The sequence below is a fragment of the Coregonus clupeaformis genome, chromosome 30 (genome assembly GCF_020615455.1).
Source record: "Coregonus clupeaformis isolate EN_2021a chromosome 30, ASM2061545v1, whole genome shotgun sequence".
Classification (NCBI taxonomy): domain Eukaryota; kingdom Metazoa; phylum Chordata; class Actinopteri; order Salmoniformes; family Salmonidae; genus Coregonus; species Coregonus clupeaformis.
The window spans coordinates 2,461,551-2,481,001 of NC_059221.1; the positions used below are offsets into that span (position 1 = coordinate 2,461,551).

At 41.5% G+C, this 19,451-nt stretch overlaps 3 protein-coding genes across 6 annotated transcripts in view; 1 reads left to right on the forward strand and 2 right to left on the reverse strand.

The window, feature by feature from the left end:
- Positions 1-1,366, forward strand: part of vps13d (vacuolar protein sorting 13 homolog D) — an 81,563-nt gene extending 80,197 nt beyond the window's left edge. For both annotated transcript variants that reach the window (XM_041856098.2, XM_041856099.2), the window contains one exon: positions 125-1,366. In XM_041856098.2, the coding sequence (XP_041712032.2) occupies positions 125-256 (132 nt within the window). In that variant the 3' untranslated portion in view covers positions 257-1,366. The remainder of the gene's footprint in view (positions 1-124) is intronic.
- Positions 1,367-8,027: 6,661 nt separating this feature from the next.
- Positions 8,028-17,342, reverse strand: LOC121545517 (short-chain dehydrogenase/reductase 3-like). Of its 2 annotated transcripts, XM_041856097.2 has the most exons (7): positions 16,908-17,317; positions 16,644-16,743; positions 14,588-14,734; positions 12,764-12,883; positions 9,113-9,351; positions 8,678-8,803; positions 8,028-8,467 (listed from the first exon to the last, which is right to left on the reverse strand). In XM_041856097.2, exons 3-7 carry the CDS (start codon positions 14,699-14,701, stop codon positions 8,383-8,385), a joined length of 684 nt encoding a protein of 227 aa, XP_041712031.1. In that variant the 5' UTR covers positions 14,702-14,734; positions 16,644-16,743; positions 16,908-17,317; the 3' UTR covers positions 8,028-8,382. The 2 variants fall into 2 exon arrangements, with proteins under 2 accessions (XP_041712031.1, XP_041712030.1); XM_041856096.2 differs by having other exon boundaries at positions 16,644-17,342.
- Positions 17,343-18,377: 1,035 nt separating this feature from the next.
- LOC121545516 (immunoglobulin superfamily member 21-like) overlaps positions 18,378-19,451 on the reverse strand; it is a 33,551-nt gene continuing 32,477 nt past the window's right edge. For both annotated transcript variants that reach the window (XM_045209401.1, XM_045209402.1), the window contains exons 9-10: positions 19,341-19,379; positions 18,378-19,252 (exon numbers count right to left, since the gene is read on the reverse strand). In XM_045209401.1, the coding sequence (XP_045065336.1) occupies positions 19,173-19,252; positions 19,341-19,379 (119 nt within the window). In that variant the 3' untranslated portion in view covers positions 18,378-19,172. The remainder of the gene's footprint in view (positions 19,253-19,340; positions 19,380-19,451) is intronic.

Below are 19,451 nucleotides of genomic sequence, written 5' to 3' on the forward strand. Positions count from 1 at the left end.
TCGAAAAACAGTCTTTTTTTTACTTGTCAAGTATAACATTTTTTATTTACTTTTTATATTGCTAATGGTTTTCATAGGTTGCCTCAATGTTAAATTAGGGTCATTTTCCCTCATGTCCTAATAGGTTCATGTGAAGAGCGAGAATCTTGCTGTAAAAATCTCTCAAGAAATCAACTATGCCAAGAGCCTTTACTACGAGCAGCAGCTCATGCTGCCGCCCAATGAGACTGAAGACTGCCTACTATTGGACTCATAACTGACCCCTGGAAAGGGTGGCACATACACATGTTCCTCCTGTTTCTTCCCACTGAAAGTAGTCTTTAATATGTTGCGACAGTGTCTGAAGATATGATCCACAATCACTAGAGAATATCTCCTATGTCTCTCTAAGGACGGAATGCCCTATCCTGGTCCTGGAAGGCAACAGCCTGCTAATTTTCACCGCCCTGATATGAAGAAAACTAGCCCAGTGCAAAGTGAATGGGCTTGTTGGACTGACCATCTGTATGGGTATGGGTATAAGGGCTTTGCAGCTTTGTGTGAAGTGAAGCCCATCTTGGGTCAGGATCGTCCTCTGCTGCACTTGGTTTAGTAGCGCAACATAGTTTAGACTTAGAGGGTCCGACATCCCAAGATGCACACGATTTAAACGATGAAAATAAATATGCTAACAGGTGTTTTATTGACTTCTGTATATTTAGAACACAATACGATGACACAGATGTTTTATTTTACAAAAATGTTTATAAGATAAGACTGGTATATGTCAGTAGATGTACGGGTAGTGTTATATTATGTTTGTGAATAGACACCTATGTACATGTATAGCTACATACCAATATAACACTATAGCTATGTACATCACCAGGTTGGAGAAACAATATTATTATAATTATGGAGGTTGATATGAAGTGAAATGCTGTACAAAACTGCCTTTAAAATGTCTTTATTTTGTGTATAAAAGTATTTTCGGGTTGAATTCATTGCACTGACACTTAGTTTGGACACACTGGCTGCTCTTTCCCTCCACCTGGCCACACCCACCCCACAGGGAAGGCAGTCGGGGGAGCTGCCACTCAAGTCCCTAGCCTTTTACAATCATGGGCCTCTGTCTGGTTTCGGTCACCGTTTTATTTAATGACTTTTTTACCAGTGTCCTTTTTAACCGATTTCTTCTGAGAGCTCTAGGTTTGGGAATGTGTTCCTTGAACATTGAGTTTCTATCTACTGTGATCAGACCAGGGGCCTTAGTTACACCCAATGCTTGTGAAAGGTGGAGGACATGAGCTTTAACCTATGGAGGAGGAGGAAAGAGATTGAATTGATGACATTGCTTATAATAAAGCACCACAGCTGCAGTACTCGATACTATTGACCCTCTGTGCCTGTTACTGAACCAAATATCATGATTTCCATATCATCCGGTGCATCCTTACTGTTTATTCACCCAAATTAAAGGCATAATCTGTAACTACCTCTGCACTCTGCACATAAATTAAGCACCCACTGCTAGCACCTCATTTACAGTGGTGATTTTTGCATGTAAATCTTGGTGGGGCAAAAAACATATACAGTGCTATGAAAAAGTATTTGCCCCCTTTCTAATTTTCTCTACTTTTGCGTATTTGTGATTCTGAATGTTTATCAGATCTTCAACCAAAACCTAATATTAGATAAAGGGAACATAAGTGAACAAATAACACAACAATTACATATTTATTTCATAAACAAAGTTATGCAACACCCTGTGTGAAAAAGTAATTGCCCCCTTACACTCAATAACTGGTTGTGCCACCTTTAGCTGCAATGACTCCAACCAAATGCTTCCTGTAGTTGTTGATCAGTCTCTCACGTCGCTGTGGATGAATTTTTGCCCACTCTTCCATGCAGAACTGCTTTAACTCAGTGATGTGTGGGTTTTCAAGCATGAACTGCTCGTTTCAAGTCCTGCCACAACATCTCAATTGGGATTAGGTCTGGACTTTGACTAGGCCATTCCAAAACTTCCAATTTGTTGCTTTTTAGCAATTTTCATGTAGACTTGATTGTGTGTTTTGGATCATTGTCTTGCTGCATGACCCAGCTGCGCTTCAGCTTCAGCTCACAGACGGATGGTCTGACATTCTCCTGTAGAATTCTCAGATACAGAGCAGAATTCATGGTTCCTTCTATTAAGGCAAGTCGTCCAGGTCCTGAGGCAGCAAAGCATCCCCAAACCATCACACCACCACCACCATGCTTGACCTTTGGTATGATGTTCTTACTGTGGAATGCAGTGTTTGGTTTTCGCCAGGCATAATGGGACCCATCTCGTCCAAAAAGTTGACTCAAGTTTGCCAAAAAGCACCTGGATGATCATCAAGACTCTTGGAAGAACGTTCTATGGACAGATTATTCAAAAGTATAACTTTTTGGACGACATGGTTCCAGTAATGCCAATGTTGAATGTTTATCGTTTTAAGCTTGGAAAAGAGACCCTTAATCCCAGACTTGGGACCACACAGCCACTCCACTGAATAGCAGGCTAGTGATTGCTTTGCAATGCTTGCAGTTAGCCGCTGATTCCTTCCAAACCACTCATTGTTGAATTTGCGATTTCCAACTTGTTGTGTAATGTTTATGTCCAATGGTCAATGAGCACCGATATATTTTATCTATAATTTCTCTTCATTATTTTTGTTCATATGACAAGGATTAAAAAGGATTTGCCAGTAGATTGTCTACTTGATTCATGATGATGACTGTTAGCTAAGATTTTGAAAGTATGATGTTGACATGATCAGTCCAATCAAAGCTACTGTAGATATAACGTGATTTGACGTCATTTTATCTGTGGCCAATGACCTTGAGCCTTCTTGAATGGGCACTTCTAATGTAACTATGGCAGCACCCAAGGGGCTTGGATTTTCGAGCTCCACCCTTAGACTTGGCGGTGACGTAGTGTCCCCGTGAGTGACAGAACACTGAGACAATCACGGCGCAACTAGACTACATCTCACTGTTAAGATCATGGAGACAGTGGCAAGGAAAAGCTCAATCAAATTCATGGCCAGGGTTTTGGTGTGTTTGATCAATGATTGGACGCAGGCTCTGAATTGAAGTCAATCTGAAGTGTCTGTTTGATTGCAGAATTCATGTGATTATAAAAATATGTACAAAGCTTGGATAATTACACAGATTAGTTTTCCTTACAGTTTCATATCAGATGAACGTTTTATGAATGTTGTAAGAGAGCCTACATTACGGAGAGAGAGATGCCCTGAGGTTCTGAGTGGTAGGAGTTCAGTGCCTCGCTCACCCACATAAAGACTGTGAGGAGGAGCCTTTGCATACCGAGGTCATTGGTAGTCATGGAGAGGTTACACACTTCATTTGCATCGAGTAAAACGAGGTAGTGGCAAGGAAAAGCTGCCTTCACAGAGAACATTAGTCAATGTATCTAAAGCCTAACTAGGAGCATTACTACACTGAACAAAAATATAAACACATGTAAAGTGTTGGTCCCATGTTTCATGAGCTGAAATAAAAGATTCCAGACATGTTCCATACACACAGAAAGCGTATTTCGCTCAAATATCTGTGACCAACAGATGCATATCTCTATTCCCAGTCATGTGAAATCCATCGATTAGGGCCTTTTGAATTGATTTCAATTGACTGATTTCCTTATGAACTGTAGCAGTAAAATCTTAGAAATTGTTGCATTTTGCATTTATATTTTTGTTCAGTGTATTTTGTATGAGTAAATTGTCTGTCTACCACATGGGCCATGGTGTAAACTGTTTTGGTCCTTCCCTCGCATGCTGCAGCATCCCACTTCTCCTCTAGTTTCACAAGTCAGACAAGAGTTTTGTTAATGTGAAAGACTGGTAATTGATGGACCTCTCGTCCAACTGAGCCTCCGCTACCTGCCTGTCCAGGCATCAGAGTGAAGAGTTTAGCACCCGGGGAGTCATCTGTTTGTTCAACCACCGTTTGGCTAACCTTGCGCTAAACTCGTCCCTTGAGATTTGAGCTGTCTTCTCCAACACACACTCACAGAGACAGTTTAGGGCCTAGATTCAATCAGATCAAGCATTAACCGGCGATAGCAGACACCCGCATAGCGGATGTTTTGGCGGTGTCAGAGGTGCTTTGGAGCTGGCAAATCGGTGAGCAGCTGCTCTTGCAATCAGTTTCGCCATGAAGCCACAGCCGCCCCACTCGCATTGGAAGTTCAGAACGAGAACGTGTAGGCTATATAGAAATAATTACACTCAAATTGAAAAATCATTCAACTAAATGAGGATTTTTATCATCCTAATCGAGGTGTAGATTACATCTCACATTCGTGTTTGAAATTGTAAACAGGGCTGCATGGGAATTGTATTAATATGACTCCGTGGAGCTAATGGCAAAGTCTACTTTAGGTATAATGCCGGGAGCCACTTGGGGATTTGACAGCTCTAACGCAGTTCCACCCCCGCTATGCGGATGTTGGCTAAAGCGGATCTGATTGAATCGAGCCCTAGATTGGACCCAATGATTTATACATACAGTACCAGTCAAAAGTTTGGACACGGCTACTCATTTTCTACATTGTAGAATAATAGTGAAGACATCAAAACTATAACACATATGGAATCATGTAGTAACCAAAAAAGTGTTAAATCAAAATATATTTTATATTTGAGATTCTTCAAAGTAGCTACCCTTTGCCTTGATAACAGCTTTGCACACTCTTGGCATTCTCTCAACCAGCTTCATGAGGTAGTGTGGTCCTGTGTAGCTCAGTTGGTAGAGCATGGTGTTTGCAATGCCAGGGTTGTGGGTTTGATTCCCACAGGGGGCCAGTATGAAAAATGTATGCACTCACTAACTGTAAGTCACTCTGGATAAGAGAGTCTGCTAAATGACTAAAATGTAAAATGTAGTCACCTTGAATGCATTTCAATTAACAGGTTTGTATAATTTATTTCCTTCTTAATGCGTTTGAGCCAATCAGTTGTGTTGGGACAAGGTAGGGGGGTATACAGAAGATAGCCCTATTTGGTAAAAGACCAAGTCCATATTACGGCAAGAACAGCTCAAATAAGCAAAGAGAAACGACAGTCCATCATTACTTTAAGACATAAAGTTCAGTCAAACCGGAAAGTTTCTTCAAGTGCAGTCGCAAAAACCATCAAGCACTATGATGAAACTGGCTCTCATGAGGACCGCCACAGGAAAGGAAGACCCAGAGTTACCTGTGCTGCAGAGGATACATTCATTAGAGTTACCAGCCTCAGAAATTGCAGCCCAAATAAATGCTTCACAGAGTTCAAGTAAAAGACACATCTCAACATGTTCAGAGGAGACTGCGTGAATCAGGCCTTCATGGTCGAATTGCTGCAAAGAAACCACTACTAAGGGACACCAGTCCAAATTTGAGATTTTTGGTTCCAACCGCCGTGTCTTTGTGAGACGCAGAGTAGGTGAACGGATGATCTCTGCATGTGTGGATCCCACCGTGAAGCATGGAGGAGGAGGTGTGATGGTGCTTTGCTGGTGACACTGTCAGTGATTTATTTGGAAATCAAGGCACACTTAACCAGCATGGCTGCCACAGCATTCTGCTGCGATACGCCATCCCATCTGGTTTGCGCTTAGTGGGACTATCATTTGTTTTTCAACTGGACAATGACTCAACACACCTCCAGGCTGTGTAAGGGCTATTTGACAAAGAAGGAGAGTGATGGAGTGCTGCATCAGATGACCTGGCCTCCAGAATCACCGACCTCAACCCAATTGAGATGGTTTGGGATGAGTTGGACCGCAGAGTAAAGGAAAAGCAGCCAACAAGTGCTCAGCATATGTGGGAACTCCAAGACTGTTGGAAAAGCATTCCAGGTGAAGCTGGTTGAGAGAATGCCAAGAGTGTGCAAAGCCGTCATCAAGGCAAAGGGTGGCTACATTGAAGAATCTTAAATATAACATATTTGGATTTGTTTAACACTTTTTTGGTTACTACATGATTCCATATGTGTTATAGTTTTGATGTCTTCACTATTATTCTACAATGTAGAAAATGAGTAGCCGTGTCCAAACTTTTGACTGGTACTGTATGTATAAATCATTGGGTCCAATCTAGGGCTCGATTCAATCAGATCCGCTTTAGCCAACATCCGCATAGCGGGGGTGGAACTGCGTTAGAGCTGTCAAATCCCCAAGTGGCTCCCGGCATTATACCTAAAGTAGACTTTGCCATTAGCTCCACGGAGTCATATTAATACAATTCCCATGCAGCCCTGTTTACAATTTCAAACACGAATGTGAGATGTAATCTACACCTCGATTAGGATGATAAAAATCCTCATTTAGTTGAATGATTTTTCAATTTGAGTGTAATTATTTCTATATAGCCTACACGTTCTCGTTCTGAACTTCCAATGCGAGTGGGGCGGCTGTGGCTTCATGGCGAAACTGATTGCAAGAGCAGCTGCTCACCGATTTGCCAGCTCCAAAGCACCTCTGACACCGCCAAAACATCCGCTATGCGGGTGTCTGCTATCGCCGGTTAATGCTTGATCTGATTGAATCTAGGCCCTAAACTGTCTCTGTGAGTGTGTGTTGGAGAAGACAGCTCAAATCTCAAGGGACGAGTTTAGCGCAAGGTTAGCCAAACGGTGGTTGAACAAACAGACGACTCCCCGGGTGCTAAACTCTTCACTCTGATGCCTGGACAGGCAGGTAGCGGAGGCTCAGTTTTCTACAATGTAGAAAATAGTTTTTTTTTAAAGAAACACTGAGTAGGTGTGTCCAAACTTTGGACTGATACTGTTTATACACTAGATGACTGACAGGGGGTGCTGTTTTCAAGCCACCACCCCTCCATCTTGGCACTCCCCCAGCATTGTATTTTGGAAGCTATAGAAATTGATTTATTAATGTCTACATTTATTTTTGCCACGTTCATTCTATTACAGACACCTTAATGCATATTTTTATATTATGTGAGCTAAAACAATTTAAAATATATAAACATTTTCCTTAAATTATAATTATTAGAAAGTTCTGTTACTGACCCCACTACAACAACAAAAATACATTTAATTGAAATACTATAGAATTCTATTTATTCCTATGGAGGACTGCTTCTTCTGGGGAGTGCCAATATGGCCGACTGGTGGCGTCAAAGCCTCTCATTGGCCATTACATAGCATCTGTAATCCAGGGTTTATATACATCATTGGTTGGACCATTACATTTAGGCTTCCATTCTGAAAATGTTCTGGTCTAAAACAAATAATCACTGTTATTTTATTGACCAGAGTAGTATGATTGCAATGGTTGTGCCTCCCTTGCTTTTGTGCACTAAATATGTCCACGTGAGTTTGTTTTATCAAAACTTTCTCCCCCTCAAGAATTATTTGAACAAGATTCAGATACATCACTGTACACAAGTTTGAATGTTCAATATCTACGCCTACTGTAAATGCTAACCATAATAACCACTGTAACCCTAGATAACCAGAAGTTCTCAACAGAATGTGGGAAAACTGATATTGGACAATAGAGCCCACCAGGCCAGGTATGATTCTCCAGCTGTCTCTGTGTTCCAGATTGATAACAATACTAAAGAAGATTAAAAGACAGAGCCAAGAGGGACAGATGAAGAAAGAGGGTACCAACAAGTGTGTTCAGTAGGCACAGTATAGGATCAAATAAATGTTCTCCCATTTGTGTCAGCTGAATGATGAATCTAAGAATGTTGATTGTATTGCATTGCCTGTGTCCCCCTGAACCCATTTCTATGGGTCTTCCAATGGAAGGAACTTCTCCGGTATACTTTCCTGCGGAGCTGAGAGTGTTATGACAACCCTTACAAAACGAACAATGACCTCACAATTGGCAGGGCTGCAGCACAGGAATGTTGACCATGAGAAGGCTGGAGGCTTTGGCAGACCATGAACAAGCACAGAGAAGACTGGATCTGCACGCACACACACACACAACAGCATAGTCACAATACTGTCAAGTGGTAAATCCCAAAAAATATGACTATTATAACAGATTTACTACCATTTATTTCTAAACACAAAAACACCAAGAAACCTGGAATTAAATGCAACTACCAGAAGTTACTCGCTTGTTAACATCATGAGTACAATCCATTCAACCTAATCTCTGCATTTTCAAATTAGTAAAACAGATGGGAAGTTTACCACAGTGGTAAGGCTTGATCAGTTCTGAATACCAGTCCATCTAGTGCTTAGTCCATGATTCCACAGCATCCTCTTCTTACACCATCAGGGCACTGTGACCCCAAGTACCCATAGTTCCTAAGGCCTCTGTCTTGGAGATACTTCCACTTTTTTGACAGGAAGCTGTTATGCAGTTCTTAGTGACGTAGCCTCTCCGTTCTTATGTCCGTCCCTTGAAGGTGTCCATGCAGGTGTAGCACCCTGTGAAGCGCTGGATCTCCTCCAGAGCCGCCTGAGGCAGGAAGCTGTTGGAGATGGGAATGGAGCATGTTAGTGTAACAGAAGTAGTTCAGTGAACTTACATGATCATTAACCTTGTCTGAGACCTGAATTAGCACCGTAAACTAATCCCTACGGCTAAGAGTGTCCGGTTCTCAGAAGACCTGTTGTCACAGCCTCATCCATCTAACCCAGTACACTACTTTGGTGTCATGACTGAGATTGGGTCCCCCTACCTCTTGAGAATAACGAGAGCGTGCATGGTCCAAGGTAAGTAGACGAACGAGGTGTTGGTCCGGACTGCGTCCACCGTCCGCTGGGCCACCAGCTCAGGATTTAGCGGGGGAAAGAGCTGAGGGAACCTGGGCGATGAACACAACACTTTACCTTCACTCGTATTTAGCCATGCAAGACATATTGTGAACTGTGTCTTGGTGAATTCTTATCACAAAATAGATACTGAACTTATTCCTCCAGCCATTGATGTGTGAATGGGAATGGTTATTCCATCTATTGTTTTCTTATGGAACCTCTATCTGAGCCCATGTGTCATTTATGTGAGCTGACTGACTATATACTGGTTGACCCATAGCAAAACTAGAGTGCCATGTATAGTAGACCCAACATACGGTAGACCCAACGTATGGTAGACCCATGGTGGTCCCACTCACCTGACTCTCATGCCCTGGAACATGTCAGTGTTGGTGTGGAAGGGGAGCATGGTGGTGCAGCCCACCCCAGGGCAGTCCAGCAGGCCCAGGGTGAGGCTCTCCATGAACGCCAGGGACGAGGCCTTGGAGGTGCAGTAATCTATGGCCCCCGGGATGGAGGACAGGGACAGGATGGAGTTGATACACACCACGTGGCCATGGCAAAGCTCCAGCATGCGGGGTAGGAAAGCTTTGGTGGTCTAGAGAAAGAGAGAGACTAACATTTAAATAAGGAAATAATCTCTGAAAAATGTTATCCTGTGTGCTACCTATATCCCCCCACTAGAATCCCCATACTTTAATAAAGACAGCTTCTCTATCCTAGAGGGGGAGATCAATCATTTCCAGACCCAGGAACATGTACTAGTCTGTGGCGACACAAAACGCCAGAAACTGACACCTCAGCACACGGGGGAAAAACACCTACCTGGAGGTGACAGCATTCCCGCCCCAACATGCCCCCCTAGACAACTACGACAAAACCACGTCATAACTCCTGCAGCTATGTCACACGCTGGGTCTGTACATATTCAATAGTAGGCTTTGAGGGGACTCCTACGGTAGCACCACCTATAGCTCAGTTCTTGGCAGCAGTACTGTAGACTACTTTATCACTGACCTCAACCCAGAGTCTCTCAGAGCGTTCAGTCAGCCCACTGACACCCCTATCAGATCACAGCAAAATCACAACCTACTTGAACAGAGCAATACTCAAATCATGAGGCATCAAAGCCAAACAAACTGCACACTATTAAGAAATGCTATATATGGAAGAAGGGTAGTGCAGAAACCTACCAAAAAACAATTAGCCAACAACCAATTAAATCACTTTTAGACAACTTCCTGGAGAAAGCATGAGCCTACACCTTCACTATGGTGAAACAAACAATACAGAAATACACCAAGAAAAAAGAAAGACAGCACGTCAGACATCAGCTCAATGTAATTGAAGAATCTAAACACTTCTGGGAAAATTGGAACACACTATACAAACATGAAGTGCTATCTATCCAAAATGGAGATGTATGGATAAACCACTTCTCCAATCTTTTTGGCCTTTAATAAAGAACAAACAGCAAAAACATATACATGATCAATAAAAAAAATCTTAGTCCGCTCTTAAAGATTCATTGAATGAACTACAGGACAAAATACAAACCCTTCAACCCAAAAGGCCTGTGGTGTTGATGGTATCCTAAATTAAATGATAAAATATAAAGACCACAAATTTCAATTGACAATACTTAAACTCTTTAACATCATTCTCAGCTCTGGCATCTTCCCCATTACTTGGAACCAAGGACTGATCACCCCAATCCACAAAAGTGGAGACAAATTCAACCCCAATAACTACCGTGGGATATGCATCAACAGCAACCTTGGGAAGATCCTCTGCATGATTATTAACAGCAGTCCTACATTTCCTCAGTGAAAACAATGTCCCGAGCAAATATCAAAATTGGCTTTTTACCAAATTACTGTACGACAGACCACGGATTCACCCTGCACACCCTAATTGACAAACAAACCAAACAAAAGCAAAGTCTTCATGCTTTGTTGATTTTAAAAAAGCTTGACTAAATTTGGCATGAGTGTCTGCTATATAAATGATGGAAAGCAGTTTTGGGGGGGAAACAACATTACAAAATCCATGTACACAAACAAGTGTGCGGTTAAAATAGGCAGAAACAGATTTTTTCCCCTCAGGGCCGGGGGGTGAGACAGGGATGCAGCTTGAACCCAACCCTCTTCAACGTTTATAGCAACAAATTGGTGAGGGATCTAGAACAGTCTGAAGCACCCGGCCTCACCCTACTAGACTGAAGTCAAATGTTTACTGTTTGCAGATGATCTGGGGCTTCTGTCCCCTACCAAGGAGGGCCTACAGCAGCAACTAAATATTATTCACAGTCTATCAGTCTTGGGTCCTGACAGTTAATCTCAGTAAGACAAAAATAATGGTGTTCCAAAAAATGTCCAGTTGCCAGGACCACAAATACAGATTCCACTTAGACACTGTTGCCCTAAAGCATACAACTATACCTACCCTCTATGTATGAGGTCAACTCACCAATAATTCACAAAATAGGACAAACACCAAATTGAGCCTCTGCATGAAGAATTCTGCAAAAACATCAGTGTACAACATAAAACACCAAATAATGCATGCAGAGCAGAATTAGGTAGATTCCCGCTAATTATCAAAATCCAGAAAACAGCAATAGAATTTTACAACCACCTAGATAGAAGCGATTCTAACCTTCCATAACAAAGCCCTCACCTACAGAGAGATGAACCTGGAGAAGAGTGCACTCAGCCAGCTTGTCCTGGGACTCTGTTCAAACACAAACAGACCCCACAGAGCCCCAGGACAGCAACACAGCTAGACCCAACCAAATTATGAGAAAACAAAAACATTACTTGACACATTGGAAAGAATAAACAAAAAAACAAGCAAACTGGAATGTTATTTGGCCCTAAACAGAGCCTACACAGTAGCAGAATACCTGACCACTGTGACTGATCCAAAATTAAGAAAAGCTTTGACTATGTACAGACTCCGTGAGCATGGTCTTGCTATCGAGAAAAGTCACCATAGCCGGTCTTCTCGAAAGCCAGGTCTGCCTATGTGCCCACAAAATGAGGTGGAAGTCGAGCTGCACTTTCTCACGCCCTGCCAAATGTATGACCATAGCAGAAACATATTTTCCTCAGATTACACAGACCCACAAATAATTTGAAAGCAAATCCAATCTTGATAAACTTCCATATATTTTAGGTGAAATACCACAGTGCCACAAAAGCAGCAAGATGTGTGACCCGTTGCCACAAAAAAAAAAAAAAAGGGGCAACCAGTGGAACACAAACACCATTGTAAATACAACCTATATTTATCTGTTTATTTATTTTTCCCTTTCATACTTCAACTATTTGCACATTGTTACAACACTGTACATACCCAATAATATAACATTTGAAATGTTTATATTCTTTTAACTTTTGTGAGTAATGTTTACTGTTCATTTCTGATTGTTTATTTCCCTTTAGTTTATCGTCTATTTCACTAGGCTTTGGCAATGTAAACATACGTTTCCCATGCCAATAACGGCCATTGAATTGGAGAGAGCGAGAGCGAGCGAAACGTGACAGTCTGCACATTGTTCTGCTCCACTCAGTACTATTCCCTAGCTGTTCCTTCACTCTTCTCTCAATCTAGGTTCCCTCTTTACTTCCTGGAATTCACAACATTAACAGAGAGGTTGCAGCACTCCGAGAGAAGGGGAACCAAACCTGTTCCACATCCCATCAGTGTAGATCAGAGGACAAACGCCAACATAATGTAAGATCCCTTTATTAAGAGCGTGTCAGCCAGCACTCTTTTGCCAGCGTTTTACCTTAGATCCAATGATTCAGTAGTTAGAGTAAAATATAATTTCTCCCCTTCACATGTGGGATCAATACATGTTGAAAGATGACCCTAACATTTCCAATACTGAGCCTCGGAACTGAAACAAATAAAAATTCATACAATGCTTCAAAATATAATACAAGCCATAGTGAATGAGCACTTTCCTGAATAATTATCTAAAGTACATATTTTTCAACACTCACCCAGAACTGTCCCAGCGTGTTGATGTGTTGAGTCTTCATCAGAGCATCATCGTCACTGTCCAGCAGACTTCTCCCATGAACCACTGCTGCGTTATTCACCAGAATGGTGACGTCGCCCACCTAAGAGACAAAAATAAACATCTTCTTTAGATGTAAAACCCAAATCTCTTGTTTTATGCCAAAAGTAAGCATTTCACTGTTAGTCTACAATGGCTGTTTACGAAGCATGTGACAAATAACATTTTATTTGATCACTTTGTTTTGCCTTGGTATAATTGAAAGGATGTTAAGTGAGCGATAATTATGTCATGTTAATCCTTGTCTTATCTTAAGGCTTGAGTTAAGCTCAGTGGTGTAGTGGAGGGTATATGCAGGTATATGCCATATACGTTTATTGCGTATTCTCACTTCTTAATCCCCACGATGTACATCAAAGTAGCCTTGTGTATTGGAGGTATATGCTGTATCAATGAATATGGCTGATGGAACAGATCATAATGTTTACCATAAAAATTTTGATAAACTATTATTTCTTCACATTTTAGGCGCAGCAATGTGAAAAACGGTGGTAGGCCTACGCACAAATGTTCCAAAATGCAATTTGCGGGAAGTTCTAAAATGCACACGCAAGCGTTTTAAATGGACAGAGATGGAAATAGCCGTTACACATTTAGAAAGAGGAGATCTAAAGATGCAACAACTATCATGGGTTGCTAATATGACTAGGATAATGCCTTCGGCTGCTAGACAATGAAAGAAAGTTGAAAGAACCAATAGAACAGGAGAACACATGAAGTCTTTATAAAATAATTGCCTTCACGTTTCTATGGTGGGATTTTGGCTACTTTAAAGCAAGGTAAGACATGCCTCATAATATGAAGTAAAACATCCAGGTTTCAAACAATTAAGGAACAGGGAAAATATATAGATGCTAATGATAGGACCAAGCAAGACGGAAAGGCTTTCCCAAAAACCTTCTCAATTAAATGTTAACTACCTACAAAGTAGCCTACACCTAACTGGCAGAATAATATCATGATTTGCATCAATCCAGTTGCCATTTGTTTTGCAAATTCCAACTAATGTGCTACTGAAAGACCACTAACCAAACAGTGCTAGTGAATTAAAGGGAAAGGGGGATACCTAGTCAGTTGTACAACAATGCATTCAACTGAAATGTGTCTTCCGCATTTAACCCAACCCCTCGGAATCAGAGAAGTGTGGAGGGCTGCCTTAAATCGACATCCACGTCGTTGGCGCCCGGGGAACAGTTAAAGGGTAACTACACTCCCAAAAATATTATTTAGATTATTCCCAGACCTCAAAACTAGTCTCCTGATGTGGTTTAAGAACATCCAATTGTATTGTTTTACTATTAAAAACAGTAACTTTGAGAGTGAAAATCAAAAACCTGTACATTTCTGACTCAAGTTGTCAGCCTCATTTATCGGCCTACTTGCACAGTACGCTTGGGTTGGCCTGACTGTGAAAGACCAATATGGGATTTATAATTTTAGGTCATTCAGAGTGTATGTCACTGTTTCTCATTGAATTTTTCATACAAGGCAGCTTGTCTTCGCTGGGCAGGCCGTTTGGGAAATTTTGGGCAGAATTAGTATACTCACTTCTCCAGGCACCACTACACCACTGGATAAGTTCATACATCACACTGTATATCCCTGTGAAACACTGGAAGATTCCAAAGGCAACCTTTGAAAGTGTTGAAAATTGCCTTACACAGTCCAACCAGTCATGTGTTTGTTATCTACTGTAAATGACATTGGAACTAGGTCATTCATTTGGGTGGAGCCATCTCTACTGTACCTTCTCTCGGACCACCTTGGCCTGCTTGTACACATCCTCCCGATTGGCCACGTCACACAGGAAGTAATGGCACTCGGCTCCGGTGGTGAGCGAGATCTCCTCACAGGTCTCCATCAGACACCTCTCAGTGCGGCCCCACAGGATCAACTGACAACAGGCAGAGAGGGGTCAAAGATTAAAAAAGGGCAGGCCATTGACCTGAGAATGCATATTTGGACTTGTGTTTGCTTGTAGGAATCACAAATAAATATAGGCTTTCTGGGTGGCAAGAGGTTAATATAATGGTTAAGTATTCAGATCAACGGTTGTAGATTATTATCATAAAAATCATTTTGTCAAACCAAAATGTGTGTCATCATTTTATGTTTCAAATTGTATTGGTAAAATGTTGCATGCATTTCTTGAACCAGTGCTCAGGTAGCTTACAGTAGGTTCAAGCTATATTCTATTACGTTAACATATTTCCCATCTGTTTGAGCTTGCTGTGCTTTGCAGAGCTCTATATGATAAATTGCTAATTGAGGAGGCATTGGCTAGAGATTGAGCAGCCACAGACACAAGTTCTTTGATTTGCAGTTTGGGAGGGAAATCCAGAGACTTAGGGCTCTGAACTTTACAGAGTGTTTGAAATTTAAAGGCAACGTTCCCGCTTTAGCGGAGACTGCATTCATGGTAAACGCTGCATGTCACCTCAAAGAAGTCTAACGCTTCAGCTTTACAGATTGAATAGAGCCCTATGCGCTCTATTTAATCAGATCAAGCGTTAACCGGCGATAGCCGACATGCCATAGCTGATGTGTTGGAGTTGTAACTGGGTTGGTGCCATCAAATCGGTGAGTAGCTGCTCTTGGTCATTGTCATGAAGCCATGTGTCCCTCTTACGTTAGAAGTTCAGAATGAGAAAATGTAGGCTATATAGAAATAATGACACTCAAATTGAAAATCATTAAACAAAATAATGAGGATTTCTATCAGCCTAATTGAGGTGTAGATTACATCTCACATTCTAGTGTTCGAACTTGTAAACAAGGCTGCATGGGATTTCTCTTAATGCGACTCCGTGCAGCCAATGGCAAAGTCCGCCAGGAGCCACTTGTGGATTTGACAGCTCTAACGCAGTTCCACCCCCGCTATGCGGATGTCGGCTAAAGCAGATCTGATTGAAGGAGCTTTAAGATCTAATATCCGTCTCCAGAGGTGCCCCTGTGCACTGATAACCCTGGATGGCTGGCTACTGGCCAGACCACTACACAGACACACATACAAGACACGCACGCACACACAACCATCAGATCATTTTACAACAATGACAAATGCTTTGGTGATAAAAGGAATATTTTCACCTTACTCTGAACTGTGCTTTCCACTACCCTGTCAGTGAACTTTATTGAACAGTCACTGGGGACCCAGACGGGCTAGAGTTGAGGTTAAAAAGGCAACATCATTGTAGTACCACGGAGCCATCCACCCAAACTGTCATCACCCCCATTGTATAGCACAGGGACTGAGGAAACACCTGTGTTTGTGTGTCTTTACAATATGAGGAAAGGGAACACTACGCATCATACATCACCCAGATCAGCTAGGGGGCAAGAGTTCAGGCTCCTTTCCACTAGTGTAGTAAGTACTGGTGCTTTCCCATTACTTTTCACATGGAAAACACACCGAAGGTGACTATCAAGTTTTTAATTGAACTGAAGTAATACAAAAATATACTCGATTCTGAAGTTATGCTAGAATAGAATAAAATAGAAATCATAAAACATTTCCAAACTGTCCCTTTTCCCCAACTTTCAGATTAGTTAAATTGTTAATGGAATATTATTATATTTATGAACACCAGGATAGCAAAGGTGCTGTACAAAGTGATGTGAGCTGGCTACAGTGTTGGTTATGACTGTTTGGCAATGCATTGCTTTGTTGTTGTTGTTATTATTATTATTATTATTATTATTATTATTATTATTATTATTATTATTATTATTATTATTATTAGTGCATTTAACAAGTATATAAACGCACAAATGGGTAATAAATAGCGCAGTGATTAGTTTACCTTTTTGGCCCCGTGTTTTGCAAACTCCTTCCCCAAATGCCGACCGATGCCCCGTCCACCGCCGGTGATCAATACCACCTCTCCGCGTAGGTCTTTCCGTCTGCTCGGGAGCAACAACCCCAAGCATGCTTTTAATATGTAGAAGATGATGTGGAACGTGAAAAGCACCGCGTTTCCCAAATTATTTAAATCCATTACGACTTTTAGGTATAAAATGCCTTTTGCTGAGAATACAATTGGAGTAAGCACATAGACTATGCGCACCTTCCCAAAGTGCGTGGATCATGCCAGATGGATGTTTAAGTGTTCTCCATAGCACTACCCCTCTACGACAGAATTCTCATCACTCCAGTTTTAATATCAGAGGTCCGACGCACATACGTCTTTGTCATAATATGCACAGTACGAAAAAGCAGTGATAATAGCTGGAGAGCCACTGCCAACACAGTGCGTGCGCACACCAACAAAACTAATGGCTCTCGCGTCTTCGCCTGCCTATATGCTCAGCCCTTTCTACCCCAGCACTGTCTAACTACCGGCACTGGCATTATATAGCCCATTAATCTTGATTGACAGTTTAAATGTTGGAGATTAGCCAATAGCCACTCCGACTTGACTGTGCGTGCGGCTGTAGCGCTTTTTCTCTCTTCCAAAAGAGCTGCGAGAGGAGAAAGTCGCAGAAAAAATAAATAATTTGTAGAGGTTACGTCAGGGTTGTCGAACGCATTCCAATGAGGGCCGAGTGTCTGCGGGTTTTTGGTTTTTCCTTTAAATTAAGACCTAGACAACCAGGTGAGGTGAATTCCTTACTAAGTAGTGACCTTAATTCATCAATGAAGTACAAGTGTGGAGCGAAAACACGAAGAGACTCGGCCCTCCGTGGAATGAGTTTGACACGTGGGTTACATGATCAAGTTTACAACCACCACTGTCTTCATGGTATGAATTGCCAATAGACTGCAATACCATATAGTCTGTAGCCTATAATTGAAATTGCCTTGGATTATATGATTTATTGGGTGATATAAGCAATCAGTAATGCCATAAACATCTAATTACATATTCATGTAGGTGTTTTAAGGTGGCAATATTCAGCATGACAGTTTTTGAACTGTCTCATGTCATTGTAGGCTCAAGTTTCATCATAGATCTCTATGCCCCACACAGCACATATCCAAACGATAGGCGACCCGTTCGATATATTGGTATTTTATTAGGATCCCAAATAACTGTTGCTAAAGTAGCAGCACTCTTCCTGGGGTCCACACAAAACATGAAACTTGATAATACAGAACATTTATAGACAATAATAGCTCAAAGACAGAACTACACAAATGTAAAACGTCATACATAGCCTATATATCAGTACATACACACAAAATATCTAGGTCAAATAGCAGAGAGGCGTTGTGCCATGAGGTGTTGCTTTATCTGTTTTTTTTAACCAGGTTTGCTGTTCACTTGAGCAATCTGAGATGGGAGTTCCATGCAATCATGACTATTTAATACTGTATTTTTTCTTGAATTTGTTTGGGGACTGTGAAAAGACCCCTGTCTGGTGGGGTACGTGTGTGTCAGAGCTGTGTGTAAGTTGACTATGCAAACAATTTGGAATTTAATTAATGTTTCTTATAAAAAGAAGAAGTGATGCAGTCAGTCTCTCCTCTACTTTTAGCCAAGAGAGACTGGCATGCATAGTATTGATATTAGCCCTCTTAATACAGTGAAGAGCAAGACGTGCCGCTCTGATCTGGGCCAGCTGCAGTTTTTCTAGGTCCTTCTTTGCAGGACCTGACCATATGACTGGGCAATAATCAATATAAGATCAAACTAAAGCCTGCAGGCCTTGCTCTGTGGAGTGTGGTGTCAAAAAAGCAGAGCATCTCTTTATCACGGACAGACCTCTCCCCATCTTTACAACCATTGAATCAATATGTCACATTGGCTCCGTGGTAAAATAAACTTGGCTGTGTATTCAAGTATGGCCAGTAGGCCTACCCCAGACCTTACATTTTTCTTAACAAAAATATATAGCTCTTTACCTATTTCAATTATTTTTTCCCCAACCAAACATTTATTTTATTAAAGGTCTGGCTTACCAAGATATTTCAAAAACATGTCATATTGTATGCGTTCTGACCTTCAAATAACAGGAAGATGGGAAGAAGCATCTAATGCGGGCCAGCCCACACCAGCTTGGTTAAAAAGACCTCTAAAACACGTTGGGGTCTACCATAAAACACAACCACAGTGATAGTTGATCATAGGATGTTGACAAGACAAAAAGGGAGGATGCTGTTAGAAAGGCAGAATGACAACATAAACGCTTAGAGAGTTGGAATGCATGTAGTTCTTATCTTCTTTCATATTTCGGACAATGTTTTTCTTTTCATAAGCTACTTTATGAAAAGTGAACAGTGCTTCTTCAGGTCCAGTGGCTGGAACTTCAGTAGATGGGGAAGTGAGTGACAGAGGAAGAGACTGGAGAGATTAGAGAGACTGGAGAAGGTCATGGGTCCATTTTGCTGCTCACGTCATCTCCCATGTCAGGGCTAACATTAGCACCATGGTGGTCAGCCCCAGTGCCTCATTGCAATAGGCTGCATCTACTAATAGAAGGAAATAAGTGTTAGTTACTTCATCTTCAGTAGGATGATATGTCTTACTTTGACCATTGTCCATTCTCTCTATGCTTACCAACTAAATTGTGTCTCCCCTTCTTTAGTCTGGGGTTCTCTGTTAAAACAGAGAAAACAAAGTAAGTAATGTGGATGAGGAGAGAGGGTAACTTGACACCGAGAATCCTCA